Genomic DNA, 22,417 nt, shown 5'->3' on the forward strand with positions numbered 1-22,417 from the left:
AGAGGGTAGTAAGTTTTAAGTTCCTCGGCATACACATCACAGACAAACTGAATTGGTCCACTCACACAGACAGCATCGTGAAGAAGGCGCAGCAGCGCCTCTTCAACCTCAGGAGGCTGAAGAAATTTGGCTTGTCACCAAAAGCACTCACAAACTTCTACAGATGCACAATCGAGAGCATCCTGGCGGGCTGTATCACCGCCTGGTACGGCAACTGCTCCGCCCACAACCGTAATGCTCTCCAGAGGGTAGTGAGGTCTGCACAACGCATCAAACTACCTGCCCTCCAGGACACCTACACCACCCGATGTTACAGGAAGGCCATAAAGATCATCAAGGACAACACCCACCCGAGCCACTGCCTGTTCACCCCGCTATCATCCAGAAGGCGAGGTCAGTACAGGTGCATCAAAGCTGGGACCAAGAGACTGAAAAACAGCTTCTATCTCAAGGCCATCAGACTGTGAAACAGCAACCACTAACATTGAGTGGCTGCTGCCGACACACTGACTCAACTCCAGCCACTTTAATAATGGGAATTGATGGGAAATTATGTAAAATATATCACTAGCCACTTTAAACAATGCTACCTAATATAATGTTTACATACCCTACATTATTCATCTCATATGTATACTGTACTCTATATCATCTACTGCATCCTTATGTAATAATGTATCACTAGCCACTTTAACTATGCCACTTTGTTTACATACTCATCTCATATGTATATACTGTACTCAATACCATCTACTGTATCTTGCCTGTGCTGCTCTGTACCATCACTCATTCATATATCTTTATGTACATATTCTTTATCCCCTTACACTGTGTATAAGAAATTAGTTTTGGAATTGTTAGTTAGATTACTTGTTGGTTATTACTGCATTGTCGGAACTAGAAGCACAAGCATTTCGCTACACTCACATTAACATCTGCTAACCATGTGTATGTGACAAATAAAATTTTTGATTTGATTTGGGTGGCACATGTTCTATTCCATTTCTACAGCTACTGTACATAACTACCACTTGTATTGGGTGGGTGGATTCATACCCTATACAACATAACTGACGGATGTTTCTGAGTAAAAAGATTCTCCTGATGCTCTGTCTCAAAGTGCACCTATAGTTGTGCCTTTTTGAAATGTTATATAAAAGGTGTCCTCCCACTCTGCCTAGAGCAGGTGAAAATGTGCTACAGTGAGAAAATGTCACTACCTTATGTTGTAAAATACATTGTACCAAGACACAGATGATTCTTCATGTTCGGAATCATTCAGTGGGGTCTTTCTCTAACATATATTTATTTATTTTATTTATTTATTTTGCTCCTTTGCACCCTATTATTTTTATTTCTACTTTGCATATTCTTCCACTGCAAATCCACAATTCCAGTGTTTTACTTGCTATATTTTATTTACTTTGCCACCATGGCCTTTTTTTTGCCTTTACCTCCCTTATCTCACCTCATTTGCTCACAACGTATATAGACTTGTTTCTACTGTATTATTGACTGTATGTTTGTTTTACTCCATGTGTAACTCTGTGTCGTTGTTTGTGTCGAACTGCTTTGCTTTATCTTGGCCAGGTCGCAATTGTATATGAGAACTTGTTCTCAACTTGCCTACCTGGTTAAATAAAGGTGAAATAAAATAAATAAATAAAATATCATTAACATTATATCCAAAAAGTCAGATTTCACAACCTAATACATCTGATAATAACCACAGAACTCTGTTGACATAACGGTGCATTTTGTGGTCGTCGTCTTCAAAGTTGTTTCCAAAAAGCTACATTAGCATGACACAAGCTGAATTAAATGTAAAAGGTTTTGAAAATATGCGCTCAGTGCTCCGTTGACATTTCACAGGGATACGCTTATTTTTGAGAGACATCTTATAAAAAGAACAGGAATTTCAAATTAATCAAAAAACCGTACACTAAAATATGAAAATACAACATATCTGAAATTAGCTGTTCAGCAATCTTATGGCTTGGGAGTAGAAGCTGGTCAGAAGTATTTTGCCGTGTGGTAGCAGAGAAAACAGTCTATGACTGGGGTGGCTGGAGTCTTTGGCAATTTTTAGGGCCTTCCTCTGACACCGCCTAGTATAGATGTCCTGGATGGCAGGAAGCTTGGCCCAAGTGATGTACTGGGCCATACGCATTACACTCTGTAGCGCCTTGCGGTCGGAGGCTGTAGCAATTGCCATACCAGGTGGTGATGCAACCACTCAGAATGCTCGATGGTGCAGCTTTAGAACTTTTTGAGGATCAGAGGACGCATGCCAAATGCTTTTCAGTCTTCTGTGAAGGGAATAGGTGTTGTCGTGCCCTCTTCAGAATTGTTGTTGGTGATGTGGAAGCCAAGGAACTTGAAGCTCTCAACCTGCTCCACTACAGTCCCATCGATGAGAATGGGGGTGTGCTCAGCCTTCCTTTTCCTGTAGTCCAGGATCATCTCCTTTGTCTTGATCACGTTGAGGGACAGGTTGTTGTCCTGGCACCACACTTCCAGGTCTCTAACCTCCTCCCTATAGGCTGTCTCGTTGTCAGTCATCAGGTCTACCACTGTTGTGTCATTGGCAAACTTAATGGGTAAACAGAGAGTACATGAGGGGACTAAGCACACACCCCTGAAGGGACCATGTGGCAGATGTGCTGTAGCCTACCCTACCACCTGGGAGCGGTCAATCAGGAAGTCCAGGATCCAGTTGCAGAGGGAGGTGTTTAGTCCCAGGGTCTTTAGCTTAGTGATGAGCTTTGAGGGCACTATGGTGTTGAACGCTGAGCTGTAGTCAATGAACAGCATTCTCACGTAGGTGTTCCATTTGTCCAGGTGGGAAAAGGCAGTGTTGAGTGCAATAGAGATTGCGTCATCTGTGCATCTGTTGTGGCGGTATGCAGATTGGATTGGGTCTAAGGTTTCTGGAATGATGGTGTTGATGTGAGCCATGACCAGCCTTTCAGGGCACTTTATTTGCTACAAACGGAGTGCTACGGGTCGGTAGTCAGTTAGGCAGGTTACCTTGGTGTTCTTGGGCACAGGGACTTTGATGGTCTGCTTGAAACATATAGGTATTACAGCCTCGGCCAGGGACAGGTTGAAAATGTCAGTGAAGACACTTGCCAGCTGGTGCTCTCATGCATGCTTCAGTGTTGCTTGCCTCGAAGTGTGCATAGAAGTCATTTAGCTCATCTGGTAGGCTTGTGTCACTGGATATGATTCAATCTTAGTCCTGTATTTACGGTTTGCCTGTTTGATGGTTCAACTGAGGGCATAGAGGTCTTTCTTATAAGTGTCAGAGTTGGAGTCCCGCTCCTTGAAAGCGGCAGCTCTACCTTTTAACTCATTGAGGATGTTACCTGTAATCCGTAGCATGCACGTGGGGACACTGTGGGGACAAAGTCATCAATGCACTTATTGATGAAGCCAATGACTGATGTGGTATACTCCTCAATGCCATCGGATGAGTCCCGGAACATATTCCAGTCTATGCTAGCAAAACAGTCCCGTAGTTTAGCATCTGCGTAATCTGACCATTTCCGTATTGAGCGAGTCACTGGTACTTCATGCTTTAGTTTTTGCTTGTGAGCAGGAATCAGGAGGATATAATTATGGTCAGATTTGCCAAATGGAGGGTGAGGGAGAGCTTTGTATGCATCTCTGTGTGTGGAGTAAAGAGTCTAGATTTCCACCCCCCCCCCCCTCTTGTTGCACATGTAACATGCTGGTAGAACGGATTTAAGTTTCCTTGCATTAAAGTCCCCAGCCACTAGGAGCGCCACCTATGGATGAGCATTTTCTTGTTTGTTTATGGCTTTATACAACTCGTTGAGTATGGAATTAGTGCCAGCATCGGTTTGTGGTGTTCAATAGACAGCTACGAAAAATATAGATGAAAACTCTCTTGGTAAATAGTGTGGTCTACAGCTTATCATGAGATACTCAACCTCAGGCGAGCAAAACCTTGATACTTAATATTCGATTTTTCGCACCAGCTGTTATTGACAAATAGACACACACCACCACCCCTTGTCTTACCGGAGGCAGCTGTTCTGTCTTGCTGATGCATGGAAAAATCTGCCAACTGTATATTGTCCATGTCATCGTTCAGCCACGACTCGGTGAAACATAAGATACTACAGTTTTTAATGTCCCATTGGTAGGATAGTCTTGATCGGAGCTCATCCAGTTTATTCTCCAATGATTGGACAATGGCCAATAAGAAGGATGGTAGAGGTGGGTTACCCACTCAACAAAGAATTCTCACACGGCACCCAGACCTGTGTCCCCTGTATCTGTGTCTTCTCTTCACACGAATGACAGGGATTTGGGCCTGGTCGGGTATCTGGAGTAAGTTCAGTTTGAGGTGTGTAATCGATGTTCTGATATCCAGAAGCTCTTTCGGTCATAAGAGACGGTGGCAGAAATATTTTGTACAAAATAAGTTACAAATAATGCAGAAAAAGCACAAAAAAGCTTTATTGGTTAGGAGCCATTATTATGTTGCCTTTATTGCTTTAAGCTTTACATAATGTGTTCTGAATTTATTATTTACAATGCTTTGGGATTAAAGAGGGCACTTAAATGTAGTACTTCCCCAATTAATATTTTTTACGAGATTTCCAGGAAGATGGTGAATTGTTCAAGTAGCTAACAGAATAGAGGGAAGGCTTTACATGGAGGGATCTTGCTAGGGCGTTCTGAGATCAACACCTTGATGTTAGGGAGGAGGATCAAACACAGTCCAACCAGTATGACTCTCCCAGTTACTCTGTGTTAATTCAGAAACAGTAAATGCTGTTGCTGTTTACGGAGGGAAACACTATTAGGCCATCCAAAACTCAATTCCACTCATCCACTCCTGTACCCTTTATTTCAATTAAATGTTTTCCATCCGAACTCGGTCTCTTCCCTCTTCCTGCTGCTGCTTTTCTCCCGACTCCCACACTTATAGCTATCTTACGGAGAGCAGGCTGGGTTTTCTGGAAGAGAGCAGCTGCAAATAGGAATTTATTGTGCCAGATTGGCAGAATCCCGGGCAGGAGATGGAAAAAAGCAAATCCTCCAGTGGGTTCCCCCACAGAATTGAGGGGTGTGGGGCCAAGGAGAAACCCTGGCCAAGTACAACAAACAAAGAGGCTTTCCCCGGATCTCCGAGGCAGCTCGTTCCACTGTTTGACAATGGTTGCCATGGAAGTTGTTTTTCAGACCATAACAGTGTCAACATCTCCAGGCGATTGGTCAGGAGAACTGGCTGCTGCCTTTTTCCCTTTTAATTTCAGAGAATGAAATTTTAAAAAAGAGAAGTGTAATTTGACAGTTGTGGCTGCTTTGTGTGATATGTTGTCTCTACCTTGCCCTTTGTGCTGTTGTCTGAGCCCAATAATGTTTGTACCATGTGTTGCTACCATGCTGTGTTGTCATGTGTTGCTGCCTTGCTATGTTGTTGTCTTAGGTCTCTCTTTATGTAGTGGTGTCTCTCTTGTCGTGATGTGTGTTTAGTCTTATATTAATAGTGGATTTATGTTTATTTTTAATCCCAGGCCCCCATCCCAGCAGGAGGCCTTTTGGTAGGCTTTCGTTGTAAATAGGAATTTGTTCTTAACTGACTTGCCTAGTTAAATAAATCAAATAAATGTAATGATATGTGGCGATGCCAGAGAAACCCATCTCTCTCTCTGACAGGGTTGTGGTGAACTGAACCGCAGGGTTGTCAGGTCCTTCAGACCACAGATCACCAGGGATACAACCCTTCAACATGGTCTGGGAGCTGCCCTGAGACTGACGAGGACTAGCTACCTCTCCATCCCAACCAGAGTGGACTAGCTACCTACCTCTCCATCCCAACCAGAGAGGACTAGCTACCTACCTCTCCATCCCAACCAGAGGTTTAAAAGGTCAACATCATCATCAGGTCTGGTGATCACACTGTAATAACATGTAGTTTGGATTGGAAGGGGCACAACAAAAATGGATGGGTATAAGACCATGACTTCTGGATGTGGTCTGTTATTCTGATCTCACAGGGTAATAATATTAATAATGAGGCTGACACAGGTTAAGTATAGTATAAACACGTGACTCATAAACCATGTTATTTCCACCTTGAGGAACATACGTAACTACATTTCCTGGCCATTTCCTATTGGGGGGGCGGGGTTAAAAAAAAACTTTTAAAAAACACCTTTATAATAAAACATTTGATAAGATACAATAAGATACATTTCCTAATGTGATGAGCAGCCAAGATTCGGGACAAGATTAGGTAACGTTAGTCACTGCAGCCTAAGTTAATTTAACTCAGTTTACAATACAAAATAGACTTGTGGACAGAGCAGCGCACATTTCTTTGTAAGTTACTGCATAACAATGTGTGTGTGAGAAAGAGAGAAAACGAGAGGGGTGTGGTAATTTAATTAGTGAACACAAGATTGTGCCTATTAAAACTGAGCACAAATAGACAGCAAAGCGATCCATCGCAAAGAAAAGATCTCAATCCAGCACCAGTAGGTAGAAAGCGCATTTGCCACTCGCTGGGCCGCACCCAAAACTTTGTTGCTTGCTAGATAGTGGGCTAGTATGCATACACGTTTGACATGGGCAGGAGCAGACCTGCGAGTCAAGGGCGAGAGAATGCCATGTTCCTTATTTAATATTGTTTTAATTCCCTTTGACACCCTTAGAACTGTAAACTAATAAAAAATAGAAGTGGAAGACTATTTGAGAGCATTTCACCAGATCATTTGATATTCACCACATTAGTCAAAACAGGAACATTTTACATATGGCTTGAAATTAATAAGGTAATTATCTCAGAGAAAAATGTCCTCATGTCTCCTTCCTATATCCCCCCAACAGAATCCCCATACTTTAATGATGACAGCTTCTCCATCCTAGAGGGGGAGATCAACCATTTCCATGTACTAGTCTGTGGCGACCTAAATGCCAGAACAGGACAAGAACCTGACACTCAGCACACAGGGGGACAAACACCTACCTGGAGGTGACAGCATTCCCTCCCTAATATGCCCCCCTAGGCACAACTATGATAAAACAACCAACAAAAACGGGTCACAAGTCCTGCAGCTCAGTCACACGCTGGGTCTGTACATAGTCCACAGCTCATCCCTTGGCAGTAGTACTGTAGATTACTTTATCACTAACCTCAACCCAGAGTCTCTCAGAGCGTTCACAGTCAGCCACTGACACCCCTATCGGTCTACTTGAACATAGCAATATTCAACTATGAGGCATCAAAGCCAAAGTAACTGAACAATACTAAGACATGCTACAGATGGAAGGAAAATAGTGTAAAAACTTTCCAAAAAAACTATTAGGCAACAAATTCTATCCCTTTTAGACAACTTCATGGACAAAACATTTCACAGTAATAGTGAAGGTGTAAACTTGGCAGTAGGAAACCTAAACAGTATATTTAACCTTTCAGCTTCCCTATCAAATCAAAAAAAATATCAAGCAGACAACCTAAGAACATTTTAAACAATGACAAATGGTTTGATGAAAAATTCAAAAAACCTAAGAAGAAACTGAGAAACCAAAAACATAGAGACCTTCACTATTGTGAATCACTAAAATACACTACGGCAAAAGAAAGAACAGCATTTCAGAAATCAGCTCAATGTAATTTAATAATCCATAGAATCTAAAAATTGGAACACACTAAACAAACATGAAGAGTTATTAAAAACAGAGATGTATGGATAAACCACTTCTCCATTCTTTTTGGCTCTATAAAAAAAAAACAGCAAAAAAATATAAATGATCAATAACAAGTCTTAAAATCAGCTATCAAGGACTTCCAGAACCTACTGGATTTTCCAATTATATTGAATGAACAACAGGACAAAAAGGCCTGTGGTGTTGATGTTATCCTAAATTATATAATAAAATATACAGACCACAAATTCCAATTGGCTACACTAACCATCATACTTAGCTCTGGCATCTCCCCCAATATTTGGAACCAAGGACTGATCCCTCCAATCCACAAAAGTAGAGACAAATTTAACCCCAATAACTTCGGTGGGATATGTGTCAACAGCAACCTTAGGAAAATCCTATGCATTATCATTGACAACAAACTTGTATATTTCCTCAGTGAAATCAATGTACTGAGCAAATGTCAAATAGGCTTTTTGCCAAATTACTATAAGACAGACCACATATTCACCCTGCACACCCTAATTGGCAAACAAACCGCACAAAGGCAAAGTCTTCTCATGCTTTGTTGATTTCAAAAAAGCTTTTGACTCAATTTGGCATGAGGGTCTGCAATACAAATTGATAGAAAGTGGTTTTGGGGGAAAAACATATGACATTCTCAAATCCAACAAGTGTGCAGTTAAAATGGGCAATAAACACACATTTCTTACCACTGGGCCGTGGGTGAGACAAGGATGTAGCTTGAGCCCAACCCTCTTCAACATATGTATCAACGAATTGGCGAGGGCACTAGAACAGCCTGCAGCCCCCGGCCTCACCCTACCAGAATCTGTGAAGTCAAATGTCTACTCTTTGCTGATAATCTAGTGCTTCTCTCCAGTATCTTCTGCACAGATTCTGTCACACCAGGGCCCTGACAGTGAATCTCAGTAAGACAAAAATAATGGTGTTTCCGAAAAAGATCCAGTTGCCAGGACCACAAATACAAATTCCTTCTAGACGCCGTTGCCCTGGAGCATACAAACAACTGTACCAACCTTGGCCTAAACATCAGCACCACAAGTAACTTCCACAAAGCTGTGAACGATCTGAGAGACAAGGCAAGGGCCTTCTATGCCATTAAAAGGAACATAAAATTCAAAATCCCAATTAGGATCAGTTAATTGAATCAGTTATAGAACCCATTGCCCTTTATGGTCTGGGCATCTGGGGTTTACTCACCAACCAAGAAGCTGTTTTATTCTACAACGACCTAAAAGGAAGCGATTCCCAAATGTTCCATAATAAAGCCATCACCTTCAGAGAGATTAACCTAGAGAAGAGTCCCCTAAGCAAGCTGGTCCTGGGGCTCTGTTCACAAACACAAACAGTCCCCACAAAGCCCCAGGACAGAAACACAATTAGATACAACAAAATCATAAGAAAACAAAAATATAATTGCTTGACACATTGAAAATAATTTACCAAAAAACAGAGCAAACTGGAATGCTATTTGGCCCTAAGTAGAGAGTACACAGTGGCAGAATACCACAGGCTATGTGCACACTGCCCACAAAATGAGGTGGAAACTGAGCTGCAGTTCCTAACCTCCTGCCAGATATATGACCATACTATAGAAACACATTTCCCTCAGATTACAGACCCACAAAGAATTTGAAAACAAATCCAATTTTGATAAACTCCCATATCTATTGGATGAAATACCCCAGTGTGACATCACAGTAGCAAGATTTGTGACCTGTTGCCACAAGAAAAGGTCAACCAGTGAAGAACAAACACCATTGTCAATACAACCCATATTTATGCTTATTTATTTTCCCTTTTGTACTTTATCTATTTGCACATCGTCACACTGTAAATAGCCACAATATAACATTTGAAATGTCTCTATTTCTCTGAAACTTTGTGATCGTAATGTTTACTGTTCATTTTTGATTGTTTTTTATCTATTTCACTTGCTTTGGCAATATAAACATATGTTTGCTATGCCAATAAAGCCCTTAATTGAATTCAATTTAATTGAGAGAGAGAAGGTAGTGTGGCATGTCCAATTGTAAAAAATTGAATTGAATTTAATTAAAATGCCTCAATTACGTAATTACTCCTGTCAATACAATCATTCAAAATAGACTAGTACACCAGCAAGCATGATTTTGCCCCCGATGATCATTCGCTTCAAAAAACGTTTTAAATCACAAGCATATAGCCTACAATTGGAAGGCCCACAATTTGGGCAGAACTCATGTCAAATACCAAACAAATGATTGTTGAGTTGCGACTGTCAGGGAAAAGCTGCTAATATAGGCCCATGCATATTGCAATATTTAAAATACAATCGTGGGAAATCATTGTTTGGAAAGCAATACTAATCTGTCTTCTAGTTATCAAAATTCTCAATTATTAACACCAGTGGAGAACATAGTCTTCATCCCCAATGAGTGTGTGCATATTCACTCTTTATCATTGGGCTAATGAGTGCTCATATTCACTCTTTATCATTGGGCTAATGAGTGTGCATATTCACTCTTTATCATTGGGCTAATGAGTGTGCATATTCACTCTTTATCATTGGGCTAATGAGTGCGCATATTCACTCTTTATCATTGGGCTAATGAGTGCGCATATTCACTCTTTATCATTGGGCTAATGAGTGCGCATATTCACTCTTTATCATTGGGCTAATGAGTGCTCATATTCACTCTTTATCATTGGGCTAATGAGTGCGCATATTCACTCTTTATCATTGGGCTAATGAGTGCGCATATTCACTCTTTATCATTGGGCTAATGAGTGCGCATATTCACTCTTTATCATTGGGCTAATGAGTGCGCATATTCACTCTTTATCATTGGGCTAATGAGTGCGCATATTCACTCTTTATCATTGGGCTAATGAGTGCGCATATTCACTCTTTATCATTGGGCTAATGAGTGCCATTTGAAACTTTGTATTTGGACAATCATTTCCTCCTCCAGGTTAAACGTCATACTGTACAATTATTGTCTCCCTTTTTAGTAGACCTAGATTAGAAGGTTGCATACAAGGCATAGCTGCAAGAATTTGTTTTGAGAAGGGGGTACTGACCAATCACCTTTATAATAAAGCAATGCATGCATCTATGCAGAATAACAAAATCCAATTCCTAATGTGATGACTAGCCTAAGCATAGGACAAGATTTGGTAACAGTATTACTGCAGCCTCATGGCTGTTTGCAAAAAAGCATGTTGTGAACAGTACACACATTTCTTTGTAGGCTACTGCAAGAGGTATTTGAAATTATTCCTATTCCCATTCGCCAAGTTTAGATATGTAAACGAATAGAAAATAGTCAGTCATATATATTTTAATATCCTGTGTTCTCTCTTCTACACCTAATTTAATCAAAATAAAACATAGTTTGGAAAGCAAATTGCTATTGCTGTAAAGAGAAGGCAATAAAAAGACTAATCTTTCTTTTACAGTAGTTATCATAATCTGCAACTTGAGGGAATAGTCTTATTGGCACCAGCGTAGCACATTGGCCATATCCCCTGTGAGTGCCTTGTGCACGTATTAACATTTAATAATTAGGTCAGTTCCACTTGAAACTTTGTTTTGGATGAACATTTCCTCCTCCAGGTTAAATGGACTTCATATTGTACAGTTAGTGTTAGCAATATAGGCCTATAGTACCCTGTCATTTTTGTCATATTAAAAAAAGATTTGGCTAATGTCTCTAGACAGAAGGTGTAGTAGAATTGCATGGAATATGTTTCTAAACACAAAAAGAAAGATACATATCTGATATAGCCTTTAGCTATAGCTATAGGCCTACTCTATGCCACTGCACGCTCAGCCAAGCATTGAACACTGCAGTCTTTTTTGCGAACAGTGATTATTATTTGCCTAAATTATGACTATCCAATGCTGTTGTGATTCAGACAATAACATTTAAAAAACATGGATGTTATACCACCATGCATCATTCAAGAGCATTAAGTCTATTGATGTCTAAGACCCTGGCACTAACTTACACTCACCGTCATCAAGGTACATCTGATCCAGGTTCTCCTCCTTGACCGTGACCTGTCCTCCAGGGAGGCTGGCTCTCTGCTCCTCTCCAGGGGCGCATCTCTGGGCTTCCATCCCTCCAGGGGAAGACCTGCCCTTAGGCACCACCTTGGGCACGTAGGGCTGTTGCTGGATCACCGTGGTGGGGTAATGCTGGGGGGAGTGGGCCGGGACAGGGGAGTGAGCTTGGGCTCCAGCCTGCTGAGGGAAGCCATCACAGTAGATGATATGCTGCTGGTTGTCAGGCTGGAGAGGTGGAGGGTCGCCTCCCCTGAGCAGATGTTGGTTGGTGGGGGAGAACTGAATTATGGAGGGGTGTTGGCCCTGGCCCCCTCTGTGTTGCTGCTGGACTGGGGAGCCTGTGTGGACCAAGACAGAGCGGTGTGGGTCGGGCATCATCCCCATCCCTCCAGTCTGCTGGTAGAGCACTTCGGGGCTGCCGCTCAGACTCTTGCCCCCGCGGGTGTACACAATGGCTGGGCTCTGTTGCTGGAAGCGGGGGTCTGGGCCGGGTGTGGGGAGGCCGGATCGGGCCTGCTGGCATGAGGCCATGCTGGAGACCAGGCTGTTGTCTGGGTGAATGATCCCCACAGGACTGTGGTGGTAGTAGGACTGCGGGGAAACACCCAGGATCTGGGGCATGGTGAAAGGATAGTCATCCACAGGCTCGGTTTTAATGGAGGGAACTGTGGGAGAGATGGAAGACAACAGAGATATGACTGGGGGTTAAGTCATATTGCTTATTGTAACTACGGCCTATTACACCAAGCATATCAATGTGACATACTCATGACAAGGAAAAACATAACTTGATATCATTCCTACTTCATTGTATTGTTCTTTCAGAGCACTTAAAGGGGCTCAGAGCCTCCTTAGTGCTGATGCTTATGGTACCTACCTGCCAGCGGGGTGAATGTGAAGTGCTGTGGCTGGCTGCGCTTCCTCTTCCCGTTGATAACATAGAAGTTCACTTTGGCAGGATGGCAGATAGATGGGTCACGATAGGAAGGGATCTCAACGAACAGCAGACTCTACAAAATGACATCGTTTTCAGTTCATAATAATCTGTCAGATTATTATTTAAGATTATAATCAGAGATGATAAAGTAGGACATTATTTTAAATCAAATTAGGTTTTTTCTAAGACAAACGATCCAGACAGTATAATCAGTGACTGGTTTGACCACTGTTTCAGACATGGAGAAGTGGGCCATCTATGAAAGGACTGGTACTCACAGGCTGACATTTATCTTTGTCTACTGTTGTCTCCATCTCCCAAATCTGCTGTCCATCTGCAGAGACAGATAAGGGAAGGGTTGTTTCAGGTCAAATCAATAATTCAGGGTATATTTCAACACCCTATTGGACACAGAAAATACAGGAACACAGAACAAGGAGAGGTAAAAAAAAAAAACAATGCTTACTAAGTTGCTGACCAATGAAAAATGTACTCTAAAAAATAACAAATTAACTATCCCAGCTGTATCTCTATTGTCTCTTCAACAGATTGAGACTGCATGGGAGGGGATTCTCCACCTGTCTCAGAACACAACGCCTAGTTTAACCCATCACATCACTGTCTTCCTGCCACTAACCATAGGCCAAATGATTAACATGGTGTTAGATAAGGCTCTTTGTGTCACATAGATTGTATCTCTTTCCTAACCACTTACCCTTCCACCATTCTGCTCACCTACAGCCAAAGACAGCTATATACAATGCCTTCGGAAAGTATCCAGACCCCTTGACTTTTTCCACATTTTGTTAGTTTAAATAGTTTTTTCATCAAACTACATACAACACCCCCCTATGGAAAAGCTAAAATCTATTTGCGAATGTATTTAAAAAAAAAAAAAAATATCACATTTACATAAGTATTCAGACCCTTTACCCAGTACTTTGTTGAAGCATCTTTGCCAGTGATTACAGACTCGAGTCTTCTTGGGTATGACACTATAAGCTTGACACACATGTATTTGGGGAGTTTCTTCACTTATTCTCTGTACATTTTCTTAAGCTCTGTCAGGGTGGATGGGGAGCGTTGCTGCACAGCAATTTTCAGGTCTCTCCAGAGATGTTCGATCGGGCTACTCAAGGATATTCAGAGACTTATCCCAAAGCCACTCCTACTTTGTATTGAATGTGTGCTTAGGGTTGTTGTCCTGTTGGAAGGTGAACTTTTGCCCCAGTCTGAGGTCCTGAGCGTTCTGGAGCAGGTTTTTTAAAGGATCTCTCTGTACTTAAAGACTCCATTTGTCTTTGCCTCGATCCTGACTAGTCTCCTGGTCCCTACTATTAAATAACATCCCCACAGCAAGATGCTGTCACCACCATGCTTCACTGTAGGGATGGTGCCAGGTTTCCTCCAGGCGTGACAATTGGCATTTAAGCCAAAGAGTTCAATCTTGGTTTCATCAGACCAGAGAATCTTGTTTCTCATGGTCGCAGAGTCTTTAGGTGCCTTTTGGCAAACTCAGAGCGGGCTTTCATGTGCCTTTTGCCGAGGAGTGGTTTCTGTCTGGCCACTCTACCATAAAGGCCTGATTGGTGGAGTGCTGCAGAGATGGTTGTCCTTCTGGAAAGTTCTCTCATCTCCACAGAGACGCAGGAGACCTGTCAGAGTGACCATCGGGTTCTTGGTCACCTCCCTGACCAAGGCCCTTCTCCCCAGATTGCTCAGTTTGCCCGGGGTGGCCGGGGCCAAGGTGGTTCCAAACTTCTTCCATTTAAGAATGATGGAGGCCACTGTTTTCTTGGGGACCTTCAAATCTTCAAACCTTTTTGGGTACCCTTCACCAGATCTGTACCTTGACACAATCCTGTTTCGAAGCTCTACGGACAATTCCTTTGACTTCATGGCTTGGTTTTTGCACTGACATACACTGTCAACTGTGGGACCTTATATAGAAGGGTGTGTGCCTTTCCAAATCATGTCCAGTCAACTGAATTTACCACAGGTGGACTCCAATCAAGTTGAACATCTCAAGGATGATCAATTGAAAAAGGATGCACCTGACCTCAATTTCGTGTCTCATAGCAAAGGGTCTGAATACTTACGTAAGTATGGTATCTGTTTTTAATTTTGAATACATTTGCCAAAATGTCTAAAAACCTGTTTTCAGCTGGTCATTATGGGGTGTTGTGTGTAGATTGCAGAGGATTTTTAAAATAAATGTTAGAATAAGGCTATAATGTAACTTTCTGAAGGCACTGTATTTACCATGAAGTGAAGCCATTCCCTGACCTTACATTTATCATAAAATATTGTATGAAATCATATATACAATCACATATTTACTGTGTGTCAAGCGATATTGGTAATTATTTTGAAGTAAAGAAAAGTATATTCTATAAACAAAGTGTGATGGAGAACATTGGCCCAAGGTTTGATACACACGATAATGATAAAAAACAGTCCACACCTGTCTTTAATATCTGACCCTTGGCAAGGCAGTGACTAGGGTTTGGTTTCAATGCTGGAGGGGGGGAAATCAAACAAATCACAGGGCAGGGCAGACATGCCAGAACGTCATGATTTAAAACCAAAGTTTGCAGGCAAAACATGTGGCTTTAGCTGATGGCTTCAGCTGATGCAAACGAGCCACTTGTGAAATGCACTCATTAAAGATAACTTCCGTGATCTCCATCTTGCTAGCTACTATTTTGTATTTTATTCAAGGGGATAACGTAGTGACATAAGTAGTGACATAAGCAGTGACGCAGTCCCTCTATGCCAAAGGAGTTCATCACTGAAACCAGACCCTAGTCACTGTGTTTCCTAGGGTCAGGTTTTCAAGACTAAAACCTGTCTGGGTATGAAGAGATTTTAGAGGAGATACTAACACACTTGTTTTACACCATGTTTTATGTATACCAATACTATGAAATTGTTGCTTTTGACAGCTGTCACACTGTAAGGCATTGCTTGAAACTCAAGGTTATGTCACATTCGTCGTATTGATGAGACCAAGGAGCAGCGTGATAAGAATACATTCTTCTTTTAATTAAACGAAGAACACTTAACAAACTAACAAAACGACCGTAACGCTACAATAACAAGTACTGACAGGCAACTACACATAGACAATAACCCACAAAACCAAAATGGAAAATTGCAACCTAAAATAGGATCCCCAATCAGAGACAACGATAAACAGAGGTTTCTGATTGGGAACCACTTCAGGCCACCATATACCTACATTTACCTAGACAATACCAAAACCCATAGATATACAAAAAACCCTAGACAAGTGAAAACACATACCACCCTCGTCACACCCTGACATAACCAAAATAATAAAGAAAACAGCCCCTACCTGGGCTCGAACCAGGAACACATCGACAACGGCCACCCTCGAAGCATCGTTACCCATGCAGAGCAAGGGGAACAACTACTCAAAGTCTCAGAGCGAGTGACGATTGAAACGCTATTAGTGTGCACCCCGCTAACTAGCTAGCCATTTCACATCGGTTACACTAGCCTAATCTCGGGAGTTGATGGGCTTGAAGTCATAAACAGCGCAATGCTTGAAGCAGAACAAAGAGCTGCTGGCAAAACGCACGAAAGTGCTGTTTGAATGAATGCTTACGAGCCTGCTGGTGTCTACCAATCGCTCAGTCAGACAGCTCTATCAAATCATAGACTTAATTATAACATAATAACACACAGAAATACGAGCTTTAGGTCATTAATATGGTCGAATCTGGAAACTATCATTTAGAAAACAAGACGTTTATTCTTTCAGTGAAATACAGAACCGTTCCATATTTTATCTAACGGGTGGCATCCATAAGTCTAAATATTCCTGTTACATTGCACAACCTTCAATGTTATGTCATAATTACGTAAAATTCTGGCAAATTAGGCGGCCCAAACTGCTGCATATACACTGACTGCGTGCAATGAACACAAGAGAAGTGACACAATTTCACATGGTTAATATTGCCTGCTAACCTGGATTTCTTTTAGCTAAATATGCAGATTTAAAAATATATATTTCTGTGTGCTGATTTTAAGAAAGACCTTGTTTATGGTTAGGAGCAAGGACAGTCCTTTTTCGCGAATACGCACCACATCGATTATATGCAACGCAGGACACGCTAGATAAACTAGTAATATCATCAACCATGTGTAGTTAACTAGTGATTATGATTGATTGATTGATTGTTTTTTATAAGATAAGTTTAATGCTAGCTAGCAACTTACCTTGGCTTACTGCATTCGCGCAACAGGCAGGCTCCTCGTGGAGTGCAATGAGAGGCAGGTGGTTAGAGCGTTGGACTAGTTAACTGTAAGGTTGCAAGATTGAATCCCCCATCTGACAAGGTAAAAATCTGTCAAACTGCCCCTGAACAAGGCAGTAACCCACCGTTCCTAGGCCGTCATTGAAAATAAGAATGTGTTCTTAACTGACTTGCCTAGTTAAATGTTGTATGTGTCGAACTGCTATGCTTTATCTTGGCCAGGTCGCAGTTGCAAATGAGAACTTGTTCTCAACTAGCTTACCTGGTTAAATAAAGGTGAAATAAAAAAAATAAAGATTAAATAAAAGGTGTAATTTTGTTATATTTAAAAAAATGTATATAAAAAAACAAAAAAACACACAAAAAAAATAAAAAAATAAAATTGAAATAAAATCGGCCAAATCGGTGTCCAAAAATGCTTTGTAGAGCCACCTTTTCAGCAATTACAGCTGCAAGTCTCTTGGAGTATGTCTCTATACGCTTGGCACATCCAGCCACTGGGATTTTTGCCCATTCTTTAAGGCAAAACTTCTCCAGCTCCTTCAAGTTGGATGGGTTCCATATCAAAGATCATACCAAAGATTCTCAATTGGATTAAGGTCTGGGCTTTGACTAGGCCATTCCAAGATATTTAAATGTTTCCCCTTAAACCACTCGAGTGTTGCTTTAGCAGTATGCTTAGGGTCATTGTCCTGCTGGAAGGTGAACCTCCGTCCCAGTCTCAAATCTCTGGAAGACAGAATCAGGTTTCCCTCAAGAATTTCCATGTATTTAGCGGCATCCATCATTCCTTCAATTCTGACCAGTTTCCCAGACCCTGCCGATGAAAAATATCCCCACAGCATGATGCTGCCACCACCATCCATCACTTTCGGGATGGTGTTCTCGGGTGATGAGAGGTGTTGGGTTTGCGCCAGACATAGCTTTTTCCTTGATGGCCAAAAAACTCAATTTTATTCTCATGTGACCAGAGTACCTTCTTCCATATGTTTGGGGAGTCTCCTACATGCCTTTTGGCAAACACCAAACGTGTTTCCTTATTTTTCTCTTTAAGCAATGGCTCTTTCTGGCCACTCTTCCGTAATGCCCAGCTTTGTGGAGTGTATGGCTTAAAGTGGACCTATGGACAGATACTCCAATCTCCGCGGTGGAGATTTGCAGCTCCTTCAGGGTTATCTTTGGTCTCTTTGTTGCCTCTCTGATTAATGCCCTCTTTGCCTGGTCAGTGAGTTTTGGTGGGCGGTCCTCTCTTGGCAGGTTTGTTGTGGTGCCATATTCTCTCCATTTTTTAATAATGGATTTAATGGTGCTCCGTGGGATGTTCAGGATTTCTGATATTTTTATATATTTTATAACCCAACCCTGATCTGTACTTCTCCACAACTTTGTCCCTGACCTGTTTGGAGAGCTCCTTGGTCTTCATGGTGCCGCTTGCTTGGTAGTGCCCCTTGCTAAGTGGTGTTGCAGACTCTGGGGCCTTTCAGAACAGGTGTACAGTTGAAGTCAGAAGTTTACATACACTTAGGTTGGAGTCATTAAAACTCGTTTTTCAACCACTCCACACATTTCTTGTTAACAAACTATAGTTTTGGCAGGTCGGTTAAGGCATTACTTTGTGCATGACCAGTACTTTTTTTAACAATTGTTTACAGACAGATTATTTCACTTGTCATTCAATGTATCAATTCCAGTGGGTTGGAAGTTTACATAAAGAACGCTTTTTCAGTTCTACCCACACATTTTCTATAGGATTGAGGTCAGTGCTTTGTGATGGCCACTCCAATACCTTAACTTTGTTGTCCATAAGCCATTTTGCCACAACTTTGGAAGTATGCTTGGGGTGATTGTCCATTTGGAAGACCCATTTGTGACCAAGCTTTAACTTCCTGGCTGATGTCTTGAGATGTTGTTTCAATATATCCACATAATTTTCCTCACTCATGATGCCATCTATTTTGTGAAGTGCACCAGTCCCTCCTGCAGCAAAGCACCCCCACAATATGATGCTGCCACCCCCGTGCTTCACGGTTGGGAAGGTGTTATTCGGCTTGAAAGCCCTACCATTTTTCCTCCAAACATAACGATGGTCACTATGGCCAAACAGTTCAATTTTTGTTTCATCAGACCAGAAGACATTTCTCCAAAAAGTACGATCTTTGTTGCATCTGGCTTTTTTATGGCGGTTTTGGAGAAGTGGCTTCTTCCTTGCTGAGTGGTCTTTCAGATTATAGGACTCGTTTTAATGTGGATATAGAAAATTTTGTACCAGTTTCCTCCGGCATCTTCACAAGGTCCTTTGCTGTTGTTCTGGGATTGATTTGCACTTTTCGCACCAAAGTACATTCATCTCTAGGAGACAGAATGGGTCTCCTTCCTAAGTGGAATGACGGCTGCGTGGTCCCGTGGTGTTTATACTTGCATACTATTGTTTGTACAGATGAACGTGGTACCTTCAGGTGTTTGGAAATTGCTCCCAAGGATGAACCAGACTTGTGGAGGTTTACAATGTTTTTCTGAGGTCTTGGCTGATTTCTTTTGATTTTACCATGATGTCAAGCAAAGAGGCACTGAGTTTGAAGGTAGACACACCTCCAATTCACTCAAATTATATTATTTAGCCTATCAAAAGCTCCTAAAGCCATGACACCATTTTCTGGAATTTTCCAAGCTGTTTAAAGGCACAGTCAACTTTGTGTATGTAAACTTCTGACCCACTGGAATTGTGATACAGTGAATTACAAGTCAAATAATCTGTCTGTAAACAATTACTGGGAAAATGACTTGTGTCATGCACAAAGTAGATGTCCCTAACCGACTTGCCAAAAATATAGTTTGTTAACAATACATTTGTGGAGTGGTTGAAAAACAAGTTTTAATGACTCCAACCTAAGTGTACGTAAAACCTTTGACTTCAACTGTATATGGCTGACCCTGTAAACAAACACAGGTCACTGCACCTATCTGGTGTATGTGACAATAAAACATTTTTTTTTTACTATGACGAAAAAAGTACATCTTTTAAGTACAGTGTACAATCCTGTAGGCTGTCAATCAAGCACATGAACAATCTGCACTCGATACTAATACTGTCAGCTTGTTGAATAATTTGGTGAAGTCTAAAATAAAACTACAACAAAACCTTGCTGTGATAAGCTTCTTATCTTTAAAAGGACACCACTGTTTAGTATCAGGAGGAATCTGAATGCAAATATCTGAGCGGTGAGTGAGGAGGAAAGGTCAGGATTCAAATGACAGAGAAAGCACGCTGGCCTTTGTCACTATTACTCAGTCACATTGATTCATACAGCAATATCTGACCATCTGTGTTATGATGGTGATTCTGCCATTCAAAAATGAGAGCAGGGATGGGGTCAATTCCATTTCAATTCCAGTCAATTCAGGAAGTACACTGAAATTCCAATTCCAATTCTCTTCAATGCTTTTCAATTAGGAAAATGTTAAATTGGAATTGGGTTTACTTTCTGAATTGAATGGAATTAAAATGGAATTGGCCCTAACCCTGCAAGAGAGTAATGTAATAATAAAGAACTGTGGTGTTAAATGCATGGGTAATAACTGTAAGTCTGATTATCATGGCTGGTTTATGAGGGTAAATACTTTTGCAACCCTTCTGGCACATAATGCAAAACAGAATCAGAATCTGGCAGCTGTTAGAAGAATACTGCCAAACATTTTCCTGGATCAAAATAACCATAACATTTTAAATAGATGAGGCAGCACATCATACAGCATATGGACCATGCCATTATCATTTCCTCCCTCCCTCAGAGGTGTTGGCTGAATACTCACCATGGGTTTTTTCCATAAAGATGACTTTGGAGTCAGAGCTGAAGTTCTGTCCTGTCAAGATCATCTGCTGACCTCCCAGGACAGAGCAGCGATCCATGTCTTGTTTCTCCACCATTGGTAACTCATGGGCCGACCGCTGGGCTGTGGGATGGAAGAGAGAACATGACGTTACACAATCTGTGGTACTGACAGGTCATGTTGGCGTAGTGGGTAGAGAACTGGCCGCTGGGCTGCAGAACAGCAGACTGAGCATGGTATTATGACTTGACATTACACACTCTGTGGTAGGTCAGTTTGATCTCAGGTTGATATTTGCTTTGAACTCACAAGGTAATTGTTGACAGATTTCAATGAATGAGGCTTGTCACGACTCATTTCAAAACCATATTTCCTCATTGTGTATTTCAAATATTTGTCTAAATATGAGATTTGTGTAAACATTAATATAGGCCAATGACTTGGTACAGTGCAGTACATTTAGTGCAGTGGGAGGATATGAATGAAGGTTGTAATGTAAAATGCGGCTACACGCTAGAGGCCTGGACACACAGAGCACATCATGGAAGTGGGACACAGTCCAGTGGAAACAAATGACAGAGTGCAGTAACCTACAGTACAGAAAGGGGCAGAGGGGAGGAGGAAGAAGGAATATGGAGGATGGACCTCTAACACTATCATCATTACGCAATGGAGCGTATGTTGGCTTATGTTCAACAAACCCTGTGACCTGTATGTGAAGTAGACACTGAACGGCTGCTGTAGTGTGTTCTCTCCTGGAACGGTAGATTTCCTGGACTGATAGCTTAATCAGGAAGCTACGGCCACAGAGACAGCCATAGAAATAGAATAGAGGCAGCCATAGAAATATAATTACTAGAATGGGAAAAGCTCCTCAGACCATGGCAATTCAACTGGAACACTCATGGGTACATTCAATATGGACACCTGTGCATAAACCCATCAACTTGAATGGGAATTTTGGATATAGTCATTATTTCTGTAATATTTATTTAACTATGAAGTCAGCTAAGAACAAATTCTTATTTACAATGACGGCCTATCCTGGCCAAATCCGGACAACACTGGGCCAATTGTGCACCGCCCTATGGGACTCCCAATCACAGCCAGATGTGATACAGCCTTGATTCGAACCAGGGATTCTAGTGACGCCTCTTGCACTGAGATGCAGTGCCTTAGACTGCTGTGTCACTCTCGGGTCCCATAGGGAGGCATACAGGGTTGGGGAACCATTACGTTACAGCATTAAATGACTCAGCGCTTCTCTTGCTATCTATAGTGACTGACCTTATTCCTTTGTATCAACTGTCGGCAGTCTGAAGTTGATTCATGCCAGGTAGCATGCTTGAGTTACAAAGGGACCAAATTAATCACTTGTAATGAATGAGAAGGGCAGTTGCCCTCGTTTTAACTGTTTCATGTTTACGTCTAGAATAGTTTGTGTGGCAATTCAATTTAAAAACATTTAGTACACATGAACGGTGTAGTTACTTCCTCAAGCTTATCGTCATCGTCCTGCCTTAATTACTGAAATTCAATCTCCACCGAAGCTTGTGAAGTGACCTTTGGACAGTCTACTATACTGTGAGTACACTGAGGATG

At 41.6% G+C, this 22,417-nt stretch overlaps 1 protein-coding gene across 1 annotated transcript in view; it reads right to left on the reverse strand.

The window, feature by feature from the left end:
• Positions 1–22,417, reverse strand: part of LOC135504099 (nuclear factor of activated T-cells, cytoplasmic 2-like) — a 50,675-nt gene that overhangs the window by 8,710 nt on the left and 19,548 nt on the right. The window contains 4 exon segments of the mRNA XM_064922390.1: positions 11,713–12,429; positions 12,642–12,774; positions 12,980–13,035; positions 20,798–20,938. Coding sequence (XP_064778462.1) covers positions 11,713–12,429; positions 12,642–12,774; positions 12,980–13,035; positions 20,798–20,938 — 1,047 coding nt within the window.

The sequence above is a fragment of the Oncorhynchus masou genome, chromosome 18, assembly GCF_036934945.1.
Source record: "Oncorhynchus masou masou isolate Uvic2021 chromosome 18, UVic_Omas_1.1, whole genome shotgun sequence".
Classification (NCBI taxonomy): domain Eukaryota; kingdom Metazoa; phylum Chordata; class Actinopteri; order Salmoniformes; family Salmonidae; genus Oncorhynchus; species Oncorhynchus masou.